Source organism: Salmo salar, chromosome 18, assembly GCF_965601325.2.
Source record: "Salmo salar chromosome 18, fSalSal1, whole genome shotgun sequence".
NCBI classification, from domain to species: Eukaryota; Metazoa; Chordata; class Actinopteri; order Salmoniformes; family Salmonidae; genus Salmo; species Salmo salar.
This window is the reverse complement of record NC_138308.1, coordinates 62,344,233-62,367,394: the sequence shown is the minus strand read 5'-3', so window position 1 is coordinate 62,367,394 and position 23,162 is coordinate 62,344,233. Positions and strand designations below refer to the sequence as shown.

Here is a 23,162-nt window from a genome sequence, read left to right as displayed (position 1 = left end):
TCTTGGCCCTCTCTTTTCATCCTGTTAACCGCATTCTTGGCCCTCTCTATCATCCTGTTAACCTCATTCTTGGCCCTCTCTATCATCCTGTTAACCTCATTCTTGGCCCTCTCTGTCATCCTGTTAACCTCATTCTTGGCCCTCTCTTTTCATCCTGTTAACCTCATTCTTGGCCCTTTCTTTTCATGCTGTTAACCTCATTCTTGGCCTTCTCTGTCATCCTGTTAACCTCATTCTTGGCCCTCTCTTTTCACCCTGTTAACCTCATTCTTGGCCCTCTCTATCATCGTATTAACCTCATTCTTGGCCCTCTCTATCATCCTGTTAACCTCATTCTTGGCCCTCTCTATCATCGTATTAACCTCATTCTTGGCCCTCTCTATCATCCTATTAACCTCATTCTTGGCCCTCTCTATCATCCTGTTAACCTCATTCTTGGCCCTCTCTTTTCATCCTGTTAACCTCATTCTTGGCCCTCTCTTTTCATCCTGTTAACCTCATTCTTGGCCCTCTCTTTTCATCCTGTTAACCTCATTCTTGGCCCTCTCTATCATTCTGTTAACCTCATTCTTGGCCCTCTCTACCATCCTGTTAAACTCATTCTTGGCCTTCTCTGTCATCCTGTTAACCTCATTCTTGGCCCTCTCTTTTCACCCTGTTAACCTCATTCTTGGCCCTCTCTATCATCGTATTAACCTCATTCTTGGCCCTCTCTATCATCCTGTTAACCTCATTCTTGGCCCTCTCTATCATCGTATTAACCTCATTCTTGGCCCACTCTATCATCCTATTAACCTCATTCTTGGCCCTCTCTATCATCCTGTTAACCTCATTCTTGGCCCTCTCTTTTCATCCTGTTAACCTCATTCTTGGCCCTCTCTTTTCATCCTGTTAACCTCATTCTTGGCCCTCTCTATCATCCTCTTAACCTCATTCTTGGCCCTCTCTATCATCCTGTTAACCTCATTCTTGGCCCTCACTTTTCATCCTGTTAACCGCATTCTTGGCCCTCTTTATCATCCTGTTAACCTCATTCTTGGCTCTCTCTTTTCATCCTCTTAACCGCATTCTTGGCCCTCTCTTATCATCCTGTTAACCTCATTCTTGGCCCTCTCTATCATCCTGTTAACCTCATTCTTGGCCCTGTCTTTTCATCCTGTTAACCTCATTCTTGGCCCTCTCTATCATCCTGTTAACCTCATTCTTGGCCCTCTCTTTTCATCATATTAACCTCCTTCTTGACCCTCTCTATCATCCTCTTAACCTCATTCTTGGCCCTCTCTATCATCCTGTTAACCTCATTCTTGGCCCTCTCTTTTCATCCTGTTAACCGCATTCTTGGCCCTCTTTATCATCCTGTTACCCTCATTCTTGGCCCTCTCTTTTCATCCTCTTAACCGCATTCTTGGCCTTCTCTTTTCATCCTGTTAACCTCATTCTTGGCCCTCCCTATCATCGTATTAACCTCATTCTTGGCCCTCTCTATCATCCTGTTAACCTCATTCTTGGCCCTCTCTTTTCATCCTGTTAACCTCATTCTTGGCCCTCTCTATCATCCTGTTAACCTCATTCTTTGCCCTCTCTATCATCCTGTTAACCTCATTCTTGGCCCTCTCTTATCATCCTGTTAACCTCATTCTTGGCCCTCTCTATCATCATATTAACCTCATTCTTGGCCCTCTCTTTTCATCCTGTTAACCTCATTCTTGGCCCTCTCTATCATCCTGTTAACCTCATTCTTGGCCCTATCTATCATCCTGTTAACCTCATTCTTGGCCCTCTCTATCATCGTATTAACCTCATTCTTGGCCCTCTCTATCATCCTATTAACCTCATTCTTGGCCCTCTCTATCATCGTATTAACCTCATTCTTGGCCCTCTCTTTTCATCCTGTTAACCTCATTCTTGGCCCTCTCTATCATCCTGTTAACCTCATTCTTGGCCCTCTCTATCATCCTGTTAACCTCATTCTTGGCCCTCTCTGTCATCCTGTTAACCTCATTCTTGGCCCTCTCTTTTCATCCTGTTAACCTCATTCTTGGCCCTTTCTTTTCATGCTGTTAACCTCATTCTTGGCCTTCTCTGTCATCCTGTTAACCTCATTCTTGGCCCTCTCTTTTCACCCTGTTAACCTCATTCTTGGCCCTCTCTATCATCGTATTAACCTCATTCTTGGCCCTCTCTATCATCCTGTTAACCTCATTCTTGGCCCTCTCTATCATCGTATTAACCTCATTCTTGGCCCTCTCTATCATCCTATTAACCTCATTCTTGGCCCTCTCTTTTCATCCTGTTAACCTCATTCTTGGCCCTCTCTTTTCATCCTGTTAACCTCATTCTTGGCCCTCTCTTTTCATCCTGTTAACCTCATTCTTGGCCCTCTCTTTTCATCCTGTTAACCTCATTCTTGGCCCTCTCTATCATTCTGTTAACCTCATTCTTGGCCCTCTCTACCATCCTGTTAACCTCATTCTTGGCCTTCTCTATCATCCTGTTAACCTCATTCTTGGCCCTCTCTTTTCATCCTGTTAACCTCATTCTTGGCCCTCTCTATCATCGTATTAACCTCATTTTTGGCCCTCTCTATCATCCTGTTAACCTCATTCTTGGCCCTCTCTTTTCATCCTGTTAACATCATTCCTTCATTTCTTATAGCTAACCCTAATATTACATGTAACTCCATGTCCGGGTTTGGAGCGAGTAGTTGTGCTGCACTTCGCTCCGCAGGTAATATTACATTTCATTACATTACAACGGTTTGATTTGTTTGATCTGAGCAATTTTTAGCTAGCTACATAGCTGTCTTTGTATCAAAGATAATTGTGTCGTTTAGAGTAATTATCGAGGTTAGCTAGCCAGCTATTTTCGTCCTCCGCGACGCCGTTCTCCAAACTTTGTCAACACTGCTAGCTAGCCAACTTCTACCGACTAGCAGCACTGTAGAAACTAATACATTACAACGGAACGATTTGATTAGTGTAGTGTTAGCTAGCTACATAGTTGTCTTTGCTGTCTTTGTATCTAAGATAATTGTGTAGTTTAGAGTAATCATCGAGGTTAGCTAGCCAGCTATTTTCGTCCGACGCGACGCCTTTCTCCAGATTTAGTCAACACACCTAGTCAACATCAAACCCACTGCTAGCTAGCCAACCTTTACCGACTAGCAGCACTGTAGAAACTAATACATTACAACAGAACGATTTGACTAGGGTAGTGTTAGCTAGCTACATAGTTGTCTTTGTCATAGTTTGATAATTGTGTAGTTTAGAGTAATTATCGAGGTAAGCTAGCCAGCTATTTTCGTCCCCCGCGTCGCCATCTTCCAAACCTAGCCAACTATTACTGACGAGCAGCATTGTAGAAACTAAATACATTACAAAGGAACGTCTTGATTAGTGTTATGTTAGCTAGCTACATAGTTGCCTTTGTATCATGATAAAGGTGTAGTACTGAAACTATCGAGGTTACCTAGCCAGCTACACTTTCAAACAAAGTCAACAACGCAGCCACTGCTAGCTAGCCTACTTCACCAGCCAGCAGTACTGTATCATTTTAGTCTTTTTAGTCAATAAGATTTTTGCAACGTAAGCTTAACTTTCTGAACATTCGAGACGTGTAGTCCACTTGTCATTCCAATCTCCTTTGCATTAGCGTAGCCTCTTCTGTATCTTGTCAACTATGTGTCTGTCTATCCCTGTTCTCTCCCCTCTGCACAGGCCATACAAACGCTTCACACAGCGTGGCCTCTGCCACTCTAACCTGGTGGTCCCAGCACGCACGACCCATGTGGAGTTCCAGGTCTCCGGCAGCCTCTGGAACTGCCGGTCTGCGGCCAACAAGGCAGAGTTCATCTCAGCCTATGCTACCCTCCAGTCCCTCGACTTCTTGGCGCTGACGGAAACATGGATTACCACAGATAACACTGCTACTCCTCCTGCTCTCTCCTCGTCTGCCCACGTGTTCTCGCATACCCCGAGAGCATCTGGCCAGCGGGGTGGTGGCACTGGAATCCTCATCTCTCCCAAGTGGACATTCTCTCTTTCTCCCCTGACCCATCTGTCTATCGCCTCCTTTGAATTCCATGCTGTCACAGTTACCAGCCCTTTCAAGCTTAACATCCTTATCATTTATCGCCCTCCAGGTTCCCTTGGAGAGTTCATCAATGAGCTTGACGCCTTGATAAGTTCCTTTCCTGAGGATGGCTCACCTCTCACAGTTCTGGGTGACTTTAACCTCCCCACGTCTACCTTTGACTCATTCCTCTCTGCCTCCTTCTTTCCATTCCTCTCCTCTTTTGACCTCACCCTCTCACCTTCCCCCCCTACTCACAAGGCAGGCAATACGCTTGACCTCATCTTTACTAGATGCTGTTCTTCCACTAATCTCATTGCAACTCCCCTCCAAGTCGCCGACCACTACCTTGTATCCTTTTCCCTCTCGCTCTCCTCCAACACTTCTCACTCTGCCCCTACTCGGATGGTATTGCGCCGTCGCAACCTTCGCTCTCTCTCTCCCGCTACTCTCTCCTCTTCCATCCTATCATCTCTTCCCTCTGCTCAAACCTTCTCCAACCTATCTCCTGATTCTGCCTCCTCAACCCTCCTCTCCTCCCTTTCTGCATTCTTTGACTCTCTATGTCCCCTATCCTCCAGGCCGGCTCGGTCCTCCCCTCCTGCTCCGTGGCTCGACGACTCATTGCGAGCTCACAGAACAGGGCTCCGGGCAGCCGAGCGGAAATGGAGGAAAACTCGCCTCCCTGCGGACCTGGCATCCTTTCACTCCCTCCTCTCTACATTTTCCTCTTCTGTTTCTGCTGCTAAAGCCACTTTCTACCACTCTAAATTCCAAGCATCTGCCTCTAACCCTAGGAAGCTCTTTGCCACCTTCTCCTCCCTCCTGAATCTTCCTCCCCCTCCCCCCCTCCTCCCTCTATGCGGATGACTTCGTCAACCATTTTGAAAAGAAGGTCGACGACATCCGATCCTCATTTGTTAAGTCAAACGACACCGCTGGTCCTGCTCACACTGCCCTACCCTGTGCTTTGACCTCTTTCTCCCCTCTCTCTCCAGATGAAATCTCGCGTCTTGTGACGGCCGGCCGCCCAACAACCTGCCTGCTTGACCCTATCCCCTCCTCTCTTCTCCAGACCATTTCCGGAGACCTTCTCCCTTACCTCACCTCGCTCATCAACTCATCCTTGACCGCTGGCTACATCCCTTCCGTCTTCAAGAGAGCGAGAGTTGCACCCCTTCTGAAAAAACCTACACTCGATCCCTCCGATGTCAACAACTACAGACCAGTATCCCTTCTTTCTTTTCTCTCCAAAACTCTTGAACGTGCCGTCCTTGGCCAGCTCTCTTGCTATCTCTCTCAGAATGATCTTCTTGATCCAAATCAGTCAGGTTTCAAGACTGGTCATTCAACTGAGACTGCTCTTCTTTGTGTCACGGAGGCTCTCCGCACTGCTAAAGCTAACTCTCTCTCCTCTGCTCTCATCCTTCTAGACCTATCTGCTGCCTTTGATACTGTGAACCATCAGATCCTCCTCTCCACCCTCTCCGAGTTGGGCATCTCCGGCGCGGCCCACGCTTGGATTGCGTCCTACCTGACAGGTCGCTCCTACCAGGTGGCGTGGCTAGAATCTGTCTCCACACCACGTGCTCTCACCACTGTTGTCCCCCAGGGCTCTGTTCTAGGCCCTCTCCTATTCTTGCTATACACCAAGTCACTTGGCTCTGTCATATCCTCACATGGTCTCTCCTATCATTGCTATGCAGATGACACTCAATTAATCTTCTCCTTTCCCCCTTCTGATAACCAGGTGGCTAATCACATCTCTGCATGTCTGGCAGACATATCAGTGTGGATGAAGGATCACCACCTCAAGCTGAACCTCGGCAAGACGGAGCTGCTTTTCCTCCCGGGGAAGGACTGCCCGTTCCATGATCTCGCCATCACGGTTGACAACTCCATTGTGTCCTCCTCCCAGAGTGCTAAGAACCTTGGCGTGACCCTAGACAACACCCTGTTGTTCTCCACTAACATCAAGGCGGTGACCCGATCCTGTAGGTTCATGCTCTACAACATTCGCAGAGTACGACACTGCCTCACACAGGAAGCGGCGCAGGTCCTAATCCAGGCACTTGTCATCTCCCGTCTGGATTACTGCAACTCGCTGTTGGCTGGGCTCCCTGCCTGTGCCATTAAACCCCTACAACTCATCCAGAACGCCGCAGCCCGTCTGGTGTTCAACCTTCCCAAGTTCTCTCACGTCACCCCGCTCCTCCGCTCTCTCCACTGGCTTCCAGTCGAAGCTCGCATCCGCTACAAGACCATGGTGCTTGCCTACGGAGCCGTGAGGGGAACGGCACCTCCGTACCTTCAGGCTCTGATCAGTCCCTACACCCAAACGAGGGCACTGCGCTCATCCACCTCTGGCCTGCTGGCCCCCCTACCTCTGAGGAAGCACAGTTCCCGCTCAGCCCATTCAAAACTGTTCGCTGCTCTGGCACCCCTATGGTGGCACAAGCTCCCTCACGACGCCAGGACAGCGGAGTCAATCACCACCTTCCGGAGACACCTGAAACCCCACCTCTTTAAGGAATACCTAGGATAGGATAAAGTAATCCTTCTAACCCCCCCCCCCCCCCCCCCTAAAAGATTTAGATGCACTATTGTAAAGTGGTTGTTCCACTGGATATCATAAGGTGAATGCACCAATTTGTAAGTCGCTCTGGATAAATGCTAAATGACTTAAATGTAAATGTAAATGATAGCTTATAAAAAACATAATCTGCCCTGGATCTCCAGATAGAATTTATTTCTTCACTTCATTGCTTTTAAAATGTAATCGTTAATCTGTGGTTCAGTTTTTTGCTTAATTCAACAACATCCATCTAGTGCCAGCTTGTCTACAGCCTCTACAGATGGTCTCAGGCATTATCACCTCATTGCATTTCAATACAGGAGACCAGTACAATTATCTCAATGAAGTAACCAAAACATCTGCACTATAGTTCTCCATAGTTTTCTGAACCTTCCTACTACAGAAAACGATGTAATGATCACTGAACCCATAGTTTACAACCCCACATCCTCGATCTATCAGACACCAAAACAAGGTCAGTGATGGTTTGGGTAGAAGGACAGACCCTGGTGGGCTCATTAGTCAGCTGGTGTAAAGCAAACGGATGACAAAATCTGAAATGCTTTAGAAGAAGCCAACCTGTTTGTAGTGCTATATGAATCCCCAGACTACTATAAATAAACCAGGCTGTGTTGTGGGGTTAGAGCTGTGTGTCTATGTATGCTACCTATTGTACAGGGCTGTGTATCGCAGGCTGCGTAGTCGGCCGTCTCTCCCACACACTTCCTGCCTCCATGCCGGGGGGCGGGGTTACAACACTCTCGCTGACGAATCATCAGCCCACTGCCACACGACACACTGCATGGTAACCAGGAAGACCACGGTCCCCAGCCCCCAACAACTACAATCACACAGACAGTGTGTCAGTCGATCCAACATCAACAATAGCAGTCATGTGGTTTGTTTGTTTGTGTTCTCACCTGGACAGGGTGTAGCGTCACAGGGACGTGTCTCTGTGGTGTTGCCACGGCAGCCGCTGCCCCCGCGGTGACAGATGGGGAAGATGCAGAGTCGAACACGCACGACGAGACCTGAACCACACGACACAGAACATGCAGACCACGGAGACCAAAGGCCCCAGCCGCCGTTCCCATGCACTAAACACACACACACACACACACACACACACCACACACACACACACACACACACACACACACACACACACACACACACACACACACACACACACACACACACACACACACACACACACACACACATTTTTATAAAAGGGAAATGATTGCTCAAACACAACACCCAAACCTGAGCGTTCCATTCTGCCACCTCTGGTCTCTGGTCTCTGGGTTAGGGTTAGGTTAGCTAACCCTCTGGGTTAAGGTTAGGGTTAGGTTAGCTAACCCTAACCCTCTGGTCTCTGGGTTAGGGTTAGGGTTAGGTTAGCTAACCCTCTGGTCTCTGGGTTAGGGTTAGGGTTAGGTTAGCTAACCCTAACCCTCTGGTCTCTGGTCTCTGGGTTAAGGTTAGGGTAGCTAACCCTAACCCTCTGGTCTCTGGTCTCTGGGTTAGGTTAGGGTTAGGTTAGCTAACCCTAACCCTCTGGTCTCTGGGTTAGGGTTAGGGTTAGGTTAGCTAACCCTAACCCTCTGGTCTCTGGGTTAGGGTTAGGTTAGCTAACTTTCTGGTCTCTGGTCTCTGGGTTAGGTTAGCTAACCCTCTGGTCTCTGGGTTAGGGTTAGGTTAGCTAACACTCTGGTCTCTGGGTTAGGGTTAGGTTAGCTAACCCTAACCCTCTGGTCTCTGGGTTAGGGTTAGGTTAGCTAACCCTCTGGTCTCTGGTCTCTGGGTTAGGTTAGCTAACCCTAACCCTCTGGTCTCTGGGTTAGGGTTAGGTTAGCTAACCCTCTGGTCTCTGGGTTAGGGTTAGGGTTAGGTTAGCTAACCCTCTGTTCTCTGGGTTAGGGTTAGGGTTAGGTTAGCTAACCCTAAGGGTTAGGTTAGCTAACCCTAACCCTCTGGTCTCTGGGTTAGGGTTAGGTTAGCTAACCCTCTGGTCTGTTGGCCCTCCCACCCATATGAGGGTCAGCTCCCCCCAGCCCAGACACAGATCTTCTCTGTTCTGACACCACAACGGTGGAATGAGCTTCAGCCAAACGTCAGCAGAGTCCCAACCTTCCTAACATGTCTGAAACAGACATCTTCAAAGAGTATCTTCAATAAATACAACAACGTAGCTAGCCGTAATGTCTATTACAGGAGCCAGATAGATTACAGGAGCTAGATGGATTACAGGAGCTAGATGGATTACAGGAGCTAGATGGATTACAGGAGCTAGTTGGATTACAGGAGCTAGTTGGATTACAGGAGTTAGATGGATTACAGGAGCTAGATGGATTATAGGAGCTAGTTGGATTACAGGAGCTAGATGGATTACAGGAGTTAGATGGATTACACAAGATAGTTGTTTTACAGGAGCTAGTTGTATTACAGGATATAGTTGTAATACAGGAGCTAGATGAATTACAGGAGATAGTTGTATTACAGGAGCTAGTTGTAATACTGGAGCCAGTTGTATTACAGGAGCTAGTTGTATTACAGGAGCTAGTTGTATTACAGGAGCTAGATGTATTACAGGATATAGTTGTATTACAGGAGCTAGTTGTATTACAGGATATAGTTGTATTACAGGATATAGTTGTATTACAGGAGCTAGCTGTATTACAGGAGCTAGTTATATTACAGGAGCTAGTTGTATTACAGGAGATAGTTGTATTACAGAAGATAGTTGTATTACAGGACATAGTTGTATTACAGGAGCCAGTTGTATTACAGGAGCCAGATGTATTACAGGAGCCAGTTGTATTACAGGAGCCAGATGTATTACAGGAGCCAGTTGTATTACAGGAGCTAGTTGTATTACAGGAGCTAGTTGTATTACAGGATAGAGTTGTATTACAGGAGCCAGTTGTATTACAGGAGCTAGTTGTATTACAGGAGCTAGTTGTTATACAGGAGCTAGTTGTATTACAGGAGCTAGTTGTATTACAGGAGCTAGTTGTAATACAGGATATAGTTGTATTACAGGATATAGTTGTATTACAGGCTATAGTTGTATTACAGGAGCTAGTTGTATTACAGGAGCTAGTTGTATTACAGGAGCTAGTTGTATTACAGGATATAGTTGTATTACAGGAGCTAGTTGTATTACAGGAGCTAGTTGTATTACAGAAGATAGTTGTATTACAGGAGCCAGTTGTATTACAGGAGCTTGTTGTATTACAGGATATAGTTGTATTACAGGAGCCAGTTGTATTACAGGAGCTAGTTGTATTACAGGAGCTAGTTGTATTACAGGATATAGTTGTATTACAGGAGCCAGTTGTATTACAGGAGCCAGTTGTATTACAGGAGCTAGTTGTATTACAGGAGCCAGATGAATTACAGGATATAGTTGTATTACAGGAGATAGTTGTATTACAGTATATAGTTGTATTACAGGAGCCAGTTGTATTACAGGATATAGTTGTATTACAGGAGCTAGTTGTATTACAGGTTATAGTTGTATTACAGGATATAGTTGTACTACAGAAGCCAGTTGTATTACAGGAGCCAGTTGTATTACAGGAGCTAGTTGTATTACAGGAGATAGTTGTATTACAGGAGCTAGTTGTATTACAGGATATAGTTGTTAGCTAACCCTAACCCTCTGGTCTCTGGTCTCTGGGTTAAGGTTAGGGTAGCTAACCCTAACCCTCTGGTCTCTGGTCTCTGGGTTAGGTTAGGGTTAGGTTAGCTAACCCTAACCCTCTGGTCTCTGGGTTAGGGTTAGGTTAGCTAACCCTAACCCTCTGGTCTCTGGGTTAGGGTTAGGTTAGCTAACTTTCTGGTCTCTGGTCTCTGGGTTAGGTTAGCTAACCCTCTGGTCTCTGGGTTAGGGTTAGGTTAGCTAACACTCTGGTCTCTGGGTTAGGGTTAGGTTAGCTAACCCTAACCCTCTGGTCTCTGGGTTAGGGTTAGGTTAGCTAACCCTCTGTCTCTGGTCTCTGGGTTAGGTTAGCTAACCCTAACCCTCTGGTTTCTGGGTTAGGGTTAGGTTAGCTAACCCTCTGGTCTCTGGGTTAGGGTTAGGGTTAGGTTAGCTAACCCTCTGTTCTCTGGGTTAGGGTTAGGGTTAGGTTAGCTAACCCTAACCCTCTGGTCTCTGGGTTAGGGTTAGGTTAGCTAACCCTCTGGTCTGTTGGCCCTCCCACCCATATGAGGGTCAGCTCCCCCCAGCCCAGACACAGATCTTCTCTGTTCTGACACCACAACGGTGGAATGAGCTTCAGCCAAACGTCAGCAGAGTCCCAACCTTCCTAACATGTCTGAAACAGACATCTTCAAAGAGTATCTTCAATAAATACAACAACGTAGCTAGCCGTAATGTCTATTACAGGAGCCAGATAGATTACAGGAGCTAGATGGATTACAGGAGCTAGATGGATTACAGGAGCTAGATGGATTACAGGAGCTAGATGGATTACAGGAGCTAGTCGGATTACAGGAGTTAGATGGATTACAGGAGCTAGATGGATTATAGGAGCTAGTTGGATTACAGGAGCTAGATGGATTACAGGAGTTAGATGGATTACACGAGATAGTTGTTTTACAGGAGCTAGTTGTATTACAGGATATAGTTGTAATACAGGAGCTAGATGAATTACAGGAGATAGTTGTATTACAGGAGCTAGTTGTAATACTGGAGCCAGTTGTATTACAGGAGCTAGTTGTATTACAGGAGCTAGTTGTATTACAGGATATAGTTGTATTACAGGAGCTAGTTGTATTACAGGATATAGTTGTATTACAGGATATAGTTGTATTACAGGAGCTAGCTGTATTACAGGAGCTAGTTATATTACAGGAGCAATTTGTATTACAGGAGATAGTTGTATTACAGAAGATAGTTGTATTACAGGACATAGTTGTATTACAGGAGCCAGTTGTATTACAGGAGCCAGATGTATTACAGGAGCCAGTTGTATTACAGGAGCCAGATGTATTACAGGAGCCAGTTGTATTACAGGAGCTAGTTGTATTACAGGAGCTAGTTGTATTACAGGATAGAGTTGTATTACAGGAGCCAGTTGTATTACAGGAGCTAGTTGTATTACAGGAGCTAGTTGTTATACAGGAGCTAGTTGTATTACAGGAGCTAGTTGTATTACAGGAGCTAGTTGTAATACAGGATATAGTTGTATTACAGGATATAGTTGTATTACAGGCTATAGTTGTATTACAGGAGCTAGTTGTATTACAGGAGCTAGTTGTATTACAGGAGCTAGTTGTATTACAGGATATAGTTGTATTACAGGATAAACTTATATTACAGGAGCTAGTTGTATTACAGTAGCTAGTTGTATTACAGGAGCTAGTTGTATTACAGGAGCTAGATATATTACAGGATATAGTTGTATTACAGGAGCTAGTTGTATTACAGGAGCTAGTTGTATTACAGAAGATAGTTGTATTACAGGAGCCAGTTGTATTACAGGAGCTTGTTGTATTACAGGATATAGTTGTATTACAGGAGCCAGTTGTATTACAGGAGCTAGTTGTATTACAGGAGCTAGTTGTATTACAGGATATAGTTGTATTACAGGAGCCAGTTGTATTACAGGAGCCAGTTGTATTACAGGAGCTAGTTGTATTACAGGAGCCAGATGAATTACAGGATATAGTTGTATTACAGGAGATAGTTGTATTACAGTATATAGTTGTATTACAGGAGCCAGTTGTATTACAGGATATAGTTGTATTACAGGAGCTAGTTGTATTACAGGTTATAGTTGTATTACAGGATATAGTTGTACTACAGAAGCCAGTTGTATTACAGGAGCCAGTTGTATTACAGGAGCTAGTTGTATTACAGGAGATAGTTGTATTACAGGAGCTAGTTGTATTACAGGATATAGTTGTTAGCTAACCCTAACCCTCTGGTCTCTGGTCTCTGGGTTAAGGTTAGGGTAGCTAACCCTAACCCTCTGGTCTCTGGTCTCTGGGTTAGGTTAGGGTTAGGTTAGCTAACCCTAACCCTCTGGTCTCTGGGTTAGGGTTAGGGTTAGGTTAGCTAACCCTAACCCTCTGGTCTCTGGGTTAGGGTTAGGTTAGCTAACTTTCTGGTCTCTGGTCTCTGGGTTAGGTTAGCTAACCCTCTGGTCTCTGGGTTAGGGTTAGGTTAGCTAACACTCTGGTCTCTGGGTTAGGGTTAGGTTAGCTAACCCTAACCCTCTGGTCTCTGGGTTAGGGTTAGGTTAGCTAACCCTCTGGTCTCTGGTCTCTGGGTTAGGTTAGCTAACCCTAACCCTCTGGTCTCTGGGTTAGGGTTAGGTTAGCTAACCCTCTGGTCTCTGGGTTAGGGTTAGGGTTAGGTTAGCTAACCCTAACCCTCTGGTCTCTGGGTTAGGGTTAGGTTAGCTAACCCTCTGGTCTGTTGGCCCTCCCACCCATATGAGGGTCAGCTCCCCCCAGCCCAAACACAGATCTTCTCTGTTCTGACACCACAACGGTGGAATGAGCTTCAGCCAAACGTCAGCAGAGTCCCAACCTTCCTAACATGTCTGAAACAGACATCTTCAAAGAGTATCTTCAATAAATACAACAACGTAGCTAGCCGTAATGTCTATTACAGGAGCCAGATAGATTACAGGAGCTAGATGGATTACAGGAGCTAGATGGATTACAGGAGCTAGATGGATTACAGGAGCTAGATGGATTACAGGAGCTAGTTGGATTACAGGAGTTAGATGGATTACAGGAGCTAGATGGATTATAGGAGCTAGTTGGATTACAGGAGCTAGATGGATTACAGGAGTTAGATGGATTACACGAGATAGTTGTTTTACAGGAGCTAGTTGTATTACAGGATATAGTTGTAATACAGGAGCTAGATGAATTACAGGAGATAGTTGTATTACAGGAGCTAGTTGTAATACTGGAGCCAGTTGTATTACAGGAGCTAGTTGTATTACAGGAGCTAGTTGTATTACAGGATATAGTTGTATTACAGGAGCTAGTTGTATTACAGGATATAGTTGTATTACAGGATATAGTTGTATTACAGGAGCTAGCTGTATTACAGGAGCTAGTTATATTACAGGAGCTAGTTGTATTACAGGAGATAGTTGTATTACAGAAGATAGTTGTATTACAGGACATAGTTGTATTACAGGAGCCAGTTGTATTACAGGAGCCAGATGTATTACAGGAGCCAGTTGTATTACAGGAGCCAGATGTATTACAGGAGCCAGTTGTATTACAGGAGCTAGTTGTATTACAGGAGCTAGTTGTATTACAGGATAGAGTTGTATTACAGGAGCCAGTTGTATTACAGGAGCTAGTTGTATTACAGGAGCTAGTTGTTATACAGGAGCTAGTTGTATTACAGGAGCTAGTTGTATTACAGGAGCTAGTTGTAATACAGGAGCTAGTTGTAATACAGGAGCTAGTTGTATTACAGGAGCCAGTTGTATTACAAGAGCTAGTTGTATTACAGGATATAGTTGTATTAGAGGAGATAGTTGTATTACAGGATATAGTTGTATTACAGGAGCTATGTGGATTACAGGAGCTAGTTGTATTACAGGATATAGTTGTATTACAGGATATAGTTGTATTACAGGCTATAGTTGTATTACAGGAGCTAGTTGTATTACAGGAGCTAGTTGTATTACAGGAGCTAGTTGTATTACAGGATATAGTTGTATTACAGGATAAACTTATATTACAGGAGCTAGTTGTATTACAGTAGCTAGTTGTATTACAGGAGCTAGTTGTATTACAGGAGCTAGATATATTACAGGATATAGTTGTATTACAGGAGCTAGTTGTATTACAGGAGCTAGTTGTATTACAGAAGATAGTTGTATTACAGGAGCCAGTTGTATTACAGGAGCTTGTTGTATTACAGGATATAGTTGTATTACAGGAGCCAGTTGTATTACAGGAGCTAGTTGTATTACAGGAGCTAGTTGTATTACAGGATATAGTTGTATTACAGGAGCCAGTTGTATTACAGGAGCCAGTTGTATTACAGGAGCTAGTTGTATTACAGGAGCCAGATGAATTACAGGATATAGTTGTATTACAGGAGATAGTTGTATTACAGTATATAGTTGTATTACAGGAGCCAGTTGTATTACAGGATATAGTTGTATTACAGGAGCTAGTTGTATTACAGGTTATAGTTGTATTACAGGATATAGTTGTACTACAGAAGCCAGTTGTATTACAGGAGCCAGTTGTATTACAGGAGCTAGTTGTATTACAGGAGATAGTTGTATTACAGGAGCTAGTTGTATTACAGGATATAGTTGTAATACAGGAGCTAGTTGTATTACAGGATCTAGCTGTATTACAGGAGCTACTTGTGTTACAGGAGCTAGTTGTATTACAGGAGCTAGTTGTATTACAGGAGCCAGTTGTATTACAGGATATAGTTGTATTACAGGATATAGTTGTATTACAGGAGCTAGTTGTATTACAGGAGCCAGATGTATTACAGGATATAGTTGTATTACAGGAGCTAGTTGTATTACAGGAGCTAGTTGTATTACAGAAGATAGTTGTATTACAGGAGCTAGTTGTATTACAGGAGCTAGTTGTATTACAGGAGATAGTTGTATTACAGGAGCTAGTTGTATTACAGGCGCTAGTTGTATTACAGGATATAGTTGTAATACAGGTGCTAGTTGTATTACAGGAGATAGTTGTATTACAGGAGCTAGTTGCATTACAGGAGCTAGTTGTATTACAGGAGCTAGTTGTATTACAGGAGCTAGTTGTATTACAGGATATAGTTGTATTACAGGATATAGTTGTATTACAGGAGTTATTGGTGATCTCACCTCGGCTTTCACAACTTCCCAGGGTGCACCTGCGGGTTTGGAGGGAGGAGTCAGAACAGGACGTGAAGACATCATCACAAGATCGCCCTCTCCGCTGGAAGCCACTCCCACAGGTGACCGAACATTCCGTCCACTCCGACCATGGGGACCATCTATCTTCACTTCCCAACCCTATACACACACACACACACACACACACACACACACACACACACACACACACACACACACACACACACACACACACACACACACACACACACACACACACACACACACACACACACCAGCACGCACACAAACACTCAAACAAATACACACAACACACACACAAACACACACACACACAAATACACACACACACACACGCACACACACACACATACACACATATGCATACACACACATATGTATACATATGGCACGACTCCAACACCATCATTAAGTTTGCTGATGACACATCACCGACAACGATGAGACGGCCTATAGAGAGGAGGTCAGAGACCTGGCTGGTGCCAGGATATAAACCTCTCCCTCAACGTGATCAAGACAAAGGAGATGATTGTGAACTACAGGAAAAGGAGGACCCAGCACGCCCCCATTCTCATCGACGGGGCTGTAGTGGAGCAGGTTGAGCGCTTCAAGTTCCTTGGTGTCCACATCAACAACAAACTAGAATGGTCCAAACACACCAAGACAGTCGTGAAGACGGCACGACAAAACCTATTCCCCCTCAGGAGACAAAAAATTTGGCATGGGTCCTCAGATCTTCAAAAGGTTCTACAGCTGCACCATCGAGAGCATCCTGACTGGTTCCCTCACTGCCTGGTATGGCAACTGCTCGGCCTCTGACCGCAAGGCACTACAGAGGGTAGTGCGTATGGCCCAGTACATCACTGGGGCTAAACTGCCTGCCATCCAGGACCTCTACACCAGGCGGTGTCAGAGGAAGGCCCTAAAAATTGTCAAAGACTCCAGCCACCCTAGTCATAGACTGTTGTCTCTGCTAACGCACGGGAGTGCCAAGTCTAGGTCCAAGAGGCTTCTAAACAGCTTCTACCCCCAAGCCATAAGACTCCTGAACATCTAATCAAATGGCTTCCCAGATTATTTGCATTGCCCCCCCTCCCCTCTTTTACACCGCTGCTACTCTCTGTTATTATCTATGCACAGTCACTTTAACTCTACCTACATGTACATATTACCTCGACTAACCAGTGCCCCTGCACATTGACTCTGTACCGGGACCCCCTGTATATAGCCTCCACATTGACTCTGTACCGGTACCCCCTGTATATAGTCTCCACATTGACTCTGTACCGGTACCCCCTGTATATAGCCTCCACATTGACTCTGTACTGGTATCCCCTGTATATAGCCTCCACATTGACTCTGTACCGGTACCCCCTGTATATAGCCTCCACATTGACTCTGTACCGGTACCCTCTGTATATAGCCTCCACATTGACTCTGTACTGGTACCCCCTGTATATAGCCTCCACATTGACTCTGTACCGGTACCCCCTGTATATAGCCTCCACATTGACTCTGTACCGGTACCCTCTGTATATAGCCTCCACATTGACTCTGTACCGGTACCCCCTGTATATAGCCTCCGCATTGACTCTGTACCGGTACCCCCTGTATATAGTCTCCACATTGACTCTGTACCGGTACCCCCTGTATATAGCCTCCACATTGTTATTTTACTGCTGCTCTTTAACTATTTGTTACTTTTATTTCTTATTCATATTTTTTAAACTGCATTGTCCGTTAAGGGCTTGTAAGTAAGAATTTCACTGTAAGGTCTACACCTGTTGTATTCAGCATTTCACTGTAAAGTCTACACCTGTTGTATTCAGCATTTCACTGTAAGGTCTACTACACCTGTTGTATTCAGCATTTCACTGTAAGGTCTACTACACCTGTTGTATTCAGCATTTCACTGTGAGGTCTACTACACCTGTTGTATTCAGCATTTCACTGTAAGGTCTACCACACCTGTTGTATTCAGCATTTCACTATGAGGTCTACTACACCTGTTGTATTCAGCATTTCACTGTGAGGTCTACTACACCTGTTGTATTCAGCATTTCACTGTGAGGTCTACTACACCTGTTGTATTCAGCATTTCACTGTGAGGTCTACTACACCTGTAGTATTCAGCATTTCACTGTAAGGTCTACTACACCTGTTGTATTCAGAATTTCACTGTAAGGTCTACTACACCTGTTGTATTCAGCATTTCACTGCAAGGTCTACTACACCTGTTGTATTCAGCATTTCACTGCAAGGTCTACTACACCTGTTGTATTCAGCATTTCACTGCAAGGTCTACACCTGTTGTATTCAGGGCATGTGATGAATAAAATTTCATTTGATTTGATTTATACGTGACAAATATGACTTGTGAAATAATGATGAGAAATAGAGTAGACGAAGTGAATGTGTTTTCTCACCCAGACACACAGGGCAGCATTCCCCTTCAGTGAAGGAAGGACTGGAACATATTACTGGAGGACAGGTGACCTGCCGACACACTGCCTTCCCCTCCTACACACACGCACGCACGCACGCACACACACACACACACACACACACACACACACACACACACACACACACACACACACACACACACACACACACACATAGACATACACATACATACACACATACACAAACACACACACAACCCACACAGACAGACACACACACACACATACACACACACACACAACACACACAAAACACACACACACATAGTAGTAAAGCAAAAGGGCCTAGAGATATCTTGACTCGAGTTTGTGTGTGTGTGTGTGTGTGTGTGTGTGTGTGTGTATGTGTGTGTGTGTGTGTGTGTGTGTGTGTGTGTGTGTGTGTGTGTGTGTGTGTGTGTGTGTGTGTGTGTGTGTGTGTGTGTGTGTGTGTGTGTGTGTGTGTGTGTGTGTGTGTGTTTACCTGGCAGGTACAGGATGTGCAGCTGTCTGAAACCCAGTCCTCTTCCCACTGATACACATGTCCGTCCTGCACACACACTTTCTCCTCTTCATCATCTACTCCTCTTCCTCCTCCTCCTCTTCCTCCTCCCTCTCTGTCCAAATTGCTGCCCAACTCAGAGAGAGCTTCACGCAATGCCTCATTCTCCTCTGTCTGAACACACACACAGATGAAGACGGCAGGAGGCTTGTGGATCTGGTTACGGTTAGCACTGACGCTCTGTGTGTGTGTGTGTGTGTGTGTGTGTGTGTGTGTGTGTGTGTGTGTGTGTGTGTGTGTGTGTGTGTGTGTGTCACACTCCATGAGAACCCAAAATATAAGCTTTTTTTCTCCAGCGTTTGTAAACATTGGAAATGTAAACAAACACTGTACAACCTCAAAACATGGTTAAAACAATAATGTTGATATCATGGAGGGTCAGTCCTTGTATCCACAGCTCTGTCTATTAGTCTGAGAGTGGTTACATTTCTCCAGGCCCATCCCTCAGCTTTTTACCAAAACAGAGGCAGGGCGACCGTTTTGTTATTGTTTCATCTGTGGATTTTCCCTTTAAACAGCTGGATATTATCAAGATATCAGAGTGTCACCAGCAGAAAGGTCAACAACAGGCCGATAGCAAACGCAGCATATTGCAGTCATTTATCACATGTAAACAGCACTTTCAGTAGTGCTCAAATCACATCAAGCCATTCCATCAGTGAGGCATTTATTAATCACCTGGAATCAATGAGCCCAATCAGTTCTCAATGACAACACAATCAATAACAACAGAGTAGGGCTGGCTGTGCTCAGGTGGGTCATGCTCAGGTGGGTCATGCTCAGGTGGGTCATGCTCATGCTCAGGTGGGTCATGCTCATGCTCAGGTGGGTCATGCTCAGGTGGGTCATGCTCAGGTGGGTCATGCTCAGGTGGGTCATGCTCAGGTGGGTCATGCTCAGGTAAAACTATTTGGCTAATCTATACTTCCAGATTTCTAAGTCCTATTCTTGAAGATCAAGGGGTATAACATTTATTGGAATGACTAGAATTCTGATGGCCTTTGGTTTTTAATGTAAAGATATAATTGTATCATATTATTATATGTAGTAGAAAGCGATGGGTTAGAAGAAGCCTACATAACCAACCCATTAAGTAAAATGTAACATCCATAAATGGCCAGCTATGTAAGCTTTAACATTGATTTATCCTGCAATAGATGTGGTTCAGTTGGTAACATACGTTCTTCTAATGCCTCTTAAGGGGAAATTAATCTAAAAGTAACAGAATGTAATCAGATTACTGAGTTTGGGTAAACCAATAGTTACATTACTGATTACAAGTCTGGACAGGTAACCAGTAACTGTAATGGATTACATTTAGGAAGTAACCATGGCAACCCTGTCTGTATGTGTCTGTGTGTCTTACAGCTCTCTGAAGGTCACGCAGCAGACTAGTGGTAACGATGTGGAGGCCATGCAGCTCTGATAACAGATCATTCAGCTCCTCACAGGACCGACGACACATCACCTCAGCACGCTCCAGCCCTACACACACACACACACACACACACACAGACACACACACACACACACACACATAGAATCAGAGCTAACCCAAACCAGATCCACAAGCCTCCTGCTGTCTTTATCTGTGTGTTCAGACAGAGTTTTTTTAACATTGTTTTTGATAAAGGTGTTATGGATATTTAAGGTGTTATGGATAGTAAAGGTGTTATGGATAGTGAAGGTGTTATGGATAGTGAAGATATTATAGTGAAGGTGTTATGGATAGTAAAGGTGTTATGGATAGTAAAGGTATTATAGTGAAGGTATTATAGTGAAGGTGTTATGGATAGTGAAGGTGTTATGGATATTTAAGGTGTTATGATAGTGAAGGTATTATAGTGAAGTTGTTATGGATATTTAAGGTGTTATGGATAGTGAAGGCGTTATGGATAGTGAAGGCGTTATGGATAGTGAAGGTGTTATGGATAGTGAAGATGTCATGGATAGTGAAGGTGTTATGGATATTTAAGGTGTTATGGATAGTGAAGGTGTAATGGATAGTGAAGATGTCATGGATAGTGAAGGTGTTATGGATATTTAAGGTGTTATGGATATTTAAGGTGTTATGGATAGTGAAGGTGTTATGGATAGTGAAGATGTCATGGATAGTGAAGGTGTTATGGATATTTAAGGAGTTATGGATATTTAAGGTGTTATGGATAATGAATGTGTTTAGGATAGTGAAGGTGTTATGGATAGTGAAGGTGTTATGGATAGTAAAGGTGTTATAGTGAAGGTGTTATGGATAGTAAAGGTGTTATAGTGAAGGTGTTATGGATAGTAAAGGTGTTATAGTGAAGGTGTTATGGATAGTAAAGGTGTTATGGATAGTGAAGGTGTTATGGATGGTAAAGGTGTTATGGATAGTGAAGGTGTTATGGATAGTGAAGGTGTTATGGATAGTGAAGGTGTTATAGTGAAGGTGTTATGGGAGTGGGAGAGGCTGGGAAAATGCTACATACGGGACCAGAGCTACGGGACCGGAGCTGCGGGACCTGAGCTACGGGACCGGAGCTGTGGGACCAGAGCTACAGAACCGGAGCTGCGGGACCAGAGCTACGGGACCGGCGCTACGAGACCAAAGCTACGGGACCAGAGCTGCGGGACCAGAGCTACAGGACCAGAGCTACAGGACCAGAGCTACTGGACCGGAGCTACGGGACCGGAGCTATGGGACCGGAGCTACGGACCAGAGCTACGGGACCAGAGCTACTGGACCAGAGATACAGGACCGGAGCTATGCCACAGCACACAGATTGGTGTATAGGGTGCAGAATTACCTGCTGTCAGATCACAGAGAAACACCATCAGCCAGGCAATCAGTGGTGTCATCCCTACACACACACACACACACACACACACACACACACACACACACACACACACACACACACACACACACACACACACACACACACACACACACACACACACAATTATACAGTGCATTTGGAAAGTATTCAGACTCCCTGACTTTTTTGACATTTTGTTAAGTTACAGCTTTATTCTAAATGGATGAAATAAATAAAACGTCCTCATCAATCTATACACACCCTACCCCATATAGACAAAGACTATTCTAATTGGATGAAATAAATAAAACATCCTCATCAATCTATACACACCCTGCCCCATATAGACAAAGATTATTCTAAATGGATTAAATAAATAAAACATCCTCATCAATCTATACACACCCTGCCCCATATAGACAAAGACTATTCTAAATGGATTAAATTAATAAAACATCCTCATCAATCTATACACACCCTGCCCCATATAGACAAAGACTATTCTAAATGGATGAAATAAATAAAACATCCTCATCAATCTATACACACCCTGCCCCATATAGATAACGCAAAAACAGGTATTTAGACATTTTTGAAATTTTTGAAAAAATGTAAAACAGAAATACCTTATTTACATAAGTATTCAAACCCTTTGCTATGAGACTCAAAATGTAGCTCAGGTGCATCCTGTTTCCAATGATCATCCTTGAAATGTTTCCACAACTTGATTGGAGTCCACCTGTGGGAAATTCTACTGATTGGACATGATTTGGAAAGGCACAAACCTGTCTATATAAGGCCCCCCAGTTAACAGTGCAAGATCATGTCGAGGCACAGATCTGGGGAAGGGACCAAAAAATGTACGCAGCACTGAAGGTCCCCAAGATCACAGTGACCTCCATCATTCTTAAATGGAAGAAGTTTGGAACCACCAAACTGGTGGTCACTCTGATAGAGCTCCTAAGAAGTTCCTCTGTGGAGATGGGAGAACCTTCCAGAAGGACAACCATCTCTGCAGCACTCCACCAATCAGGCCTTTATGGTAGAGTGGCCAAACGAAGCCACTCCTCAGTAAAAGGCACATGACAGCCCACTTGGAGTTTGCCAAAAGGAACCTAATGGACTCAGACCATGAGAATCAAGATTCTTTGGTCTGATGAAACCAAGATTGAACTATTTGGCCTGAATGCCAAGCGTCAAATCTGGAGGAAACCTGGCACCATCCCTACGGTGAAGCATGGTGGTGGCAGCATCATGCTGTGGGGATGTTTTCAGCGGCAGGGACTGGGAGACTAGTCAGCATGAAGGGAAAGATGAACAGAGCAAAGTACAGAGAGAACCTTGATGAAAACCTGCTCCAGAGTGCTCAGGACCTCAGACTGGGGTGAAGGATCACCTTCCAACAGGACAATGTCCCTAAGCACACAGCCAAGACAACGCAGAAGTGGCTTCTGGACAAGCTAGCTTCCGTCCTCCTCTGGGTACATTGATTCAATACAAAACCTAGGAGGCTCATGGTTCTCAACCCCTTCCATAGACTTACACAGTGGCTGCGGTCCAAACACTTAAAAGACACACCCTCATCCACTTACCCTTGCCTTATGCCCTTGGGGGAATCCCCGTCGCCATCTTGGAGGGTGGTCCAAATGATTAGCCAAGCAAGGGAAGTTTGCACGTAAGGACCTTAGCCCTCGTTTTTAGTCGGCTTTGCGAGTGTATAATTATGTTCACTCCGGGGCCTGAAACTCCCCATAATTCAATTTGTGACGATTGTACATCCTCTAAGAAAAGTGCCAAAACGTAAAAATAACATCAATGGAGAAGTCAACATAC

At 44.6% G+C, this 23,162-nt stretch overlaps 1 protein-coding gene across 1 annotated transcript in view; it reads right to left on the bottom strand.

The window, feature by feature from the left end:
* The window catches only part of LOC106577471 (uncharacterized), a gene marked incomplete at its 3' end in the record, with an annotated part of 369,416 nt that extends 349,991 nt beyond the window's left edge, over positions 1-19,425 (bottom strand). The window contains exons 1-4 of the mRNA XM_082964554.1: positions 19,249-19,425; positions 15,493-15,673; positions 7,567-7,743; positions 7,314-7,487 (exon numbers count right to left, since the gene is read on the bottom strand). Of these exons, the coding sequence (XP_082820680.1) occupies positions 7,314-7,487; positions 7,567-7,743; positions 15,493-15,673; positions 19,249-19,425 (709 nt within the window). The remainder of the gene's footprint in view (positions 1-7,313; positions 7,488-7,566; positions 7,744-15,492; positions 15,674-19,248) is intronic.
* Positions 19,426-23,162: the final 3,737 nt, after the last annotated feature.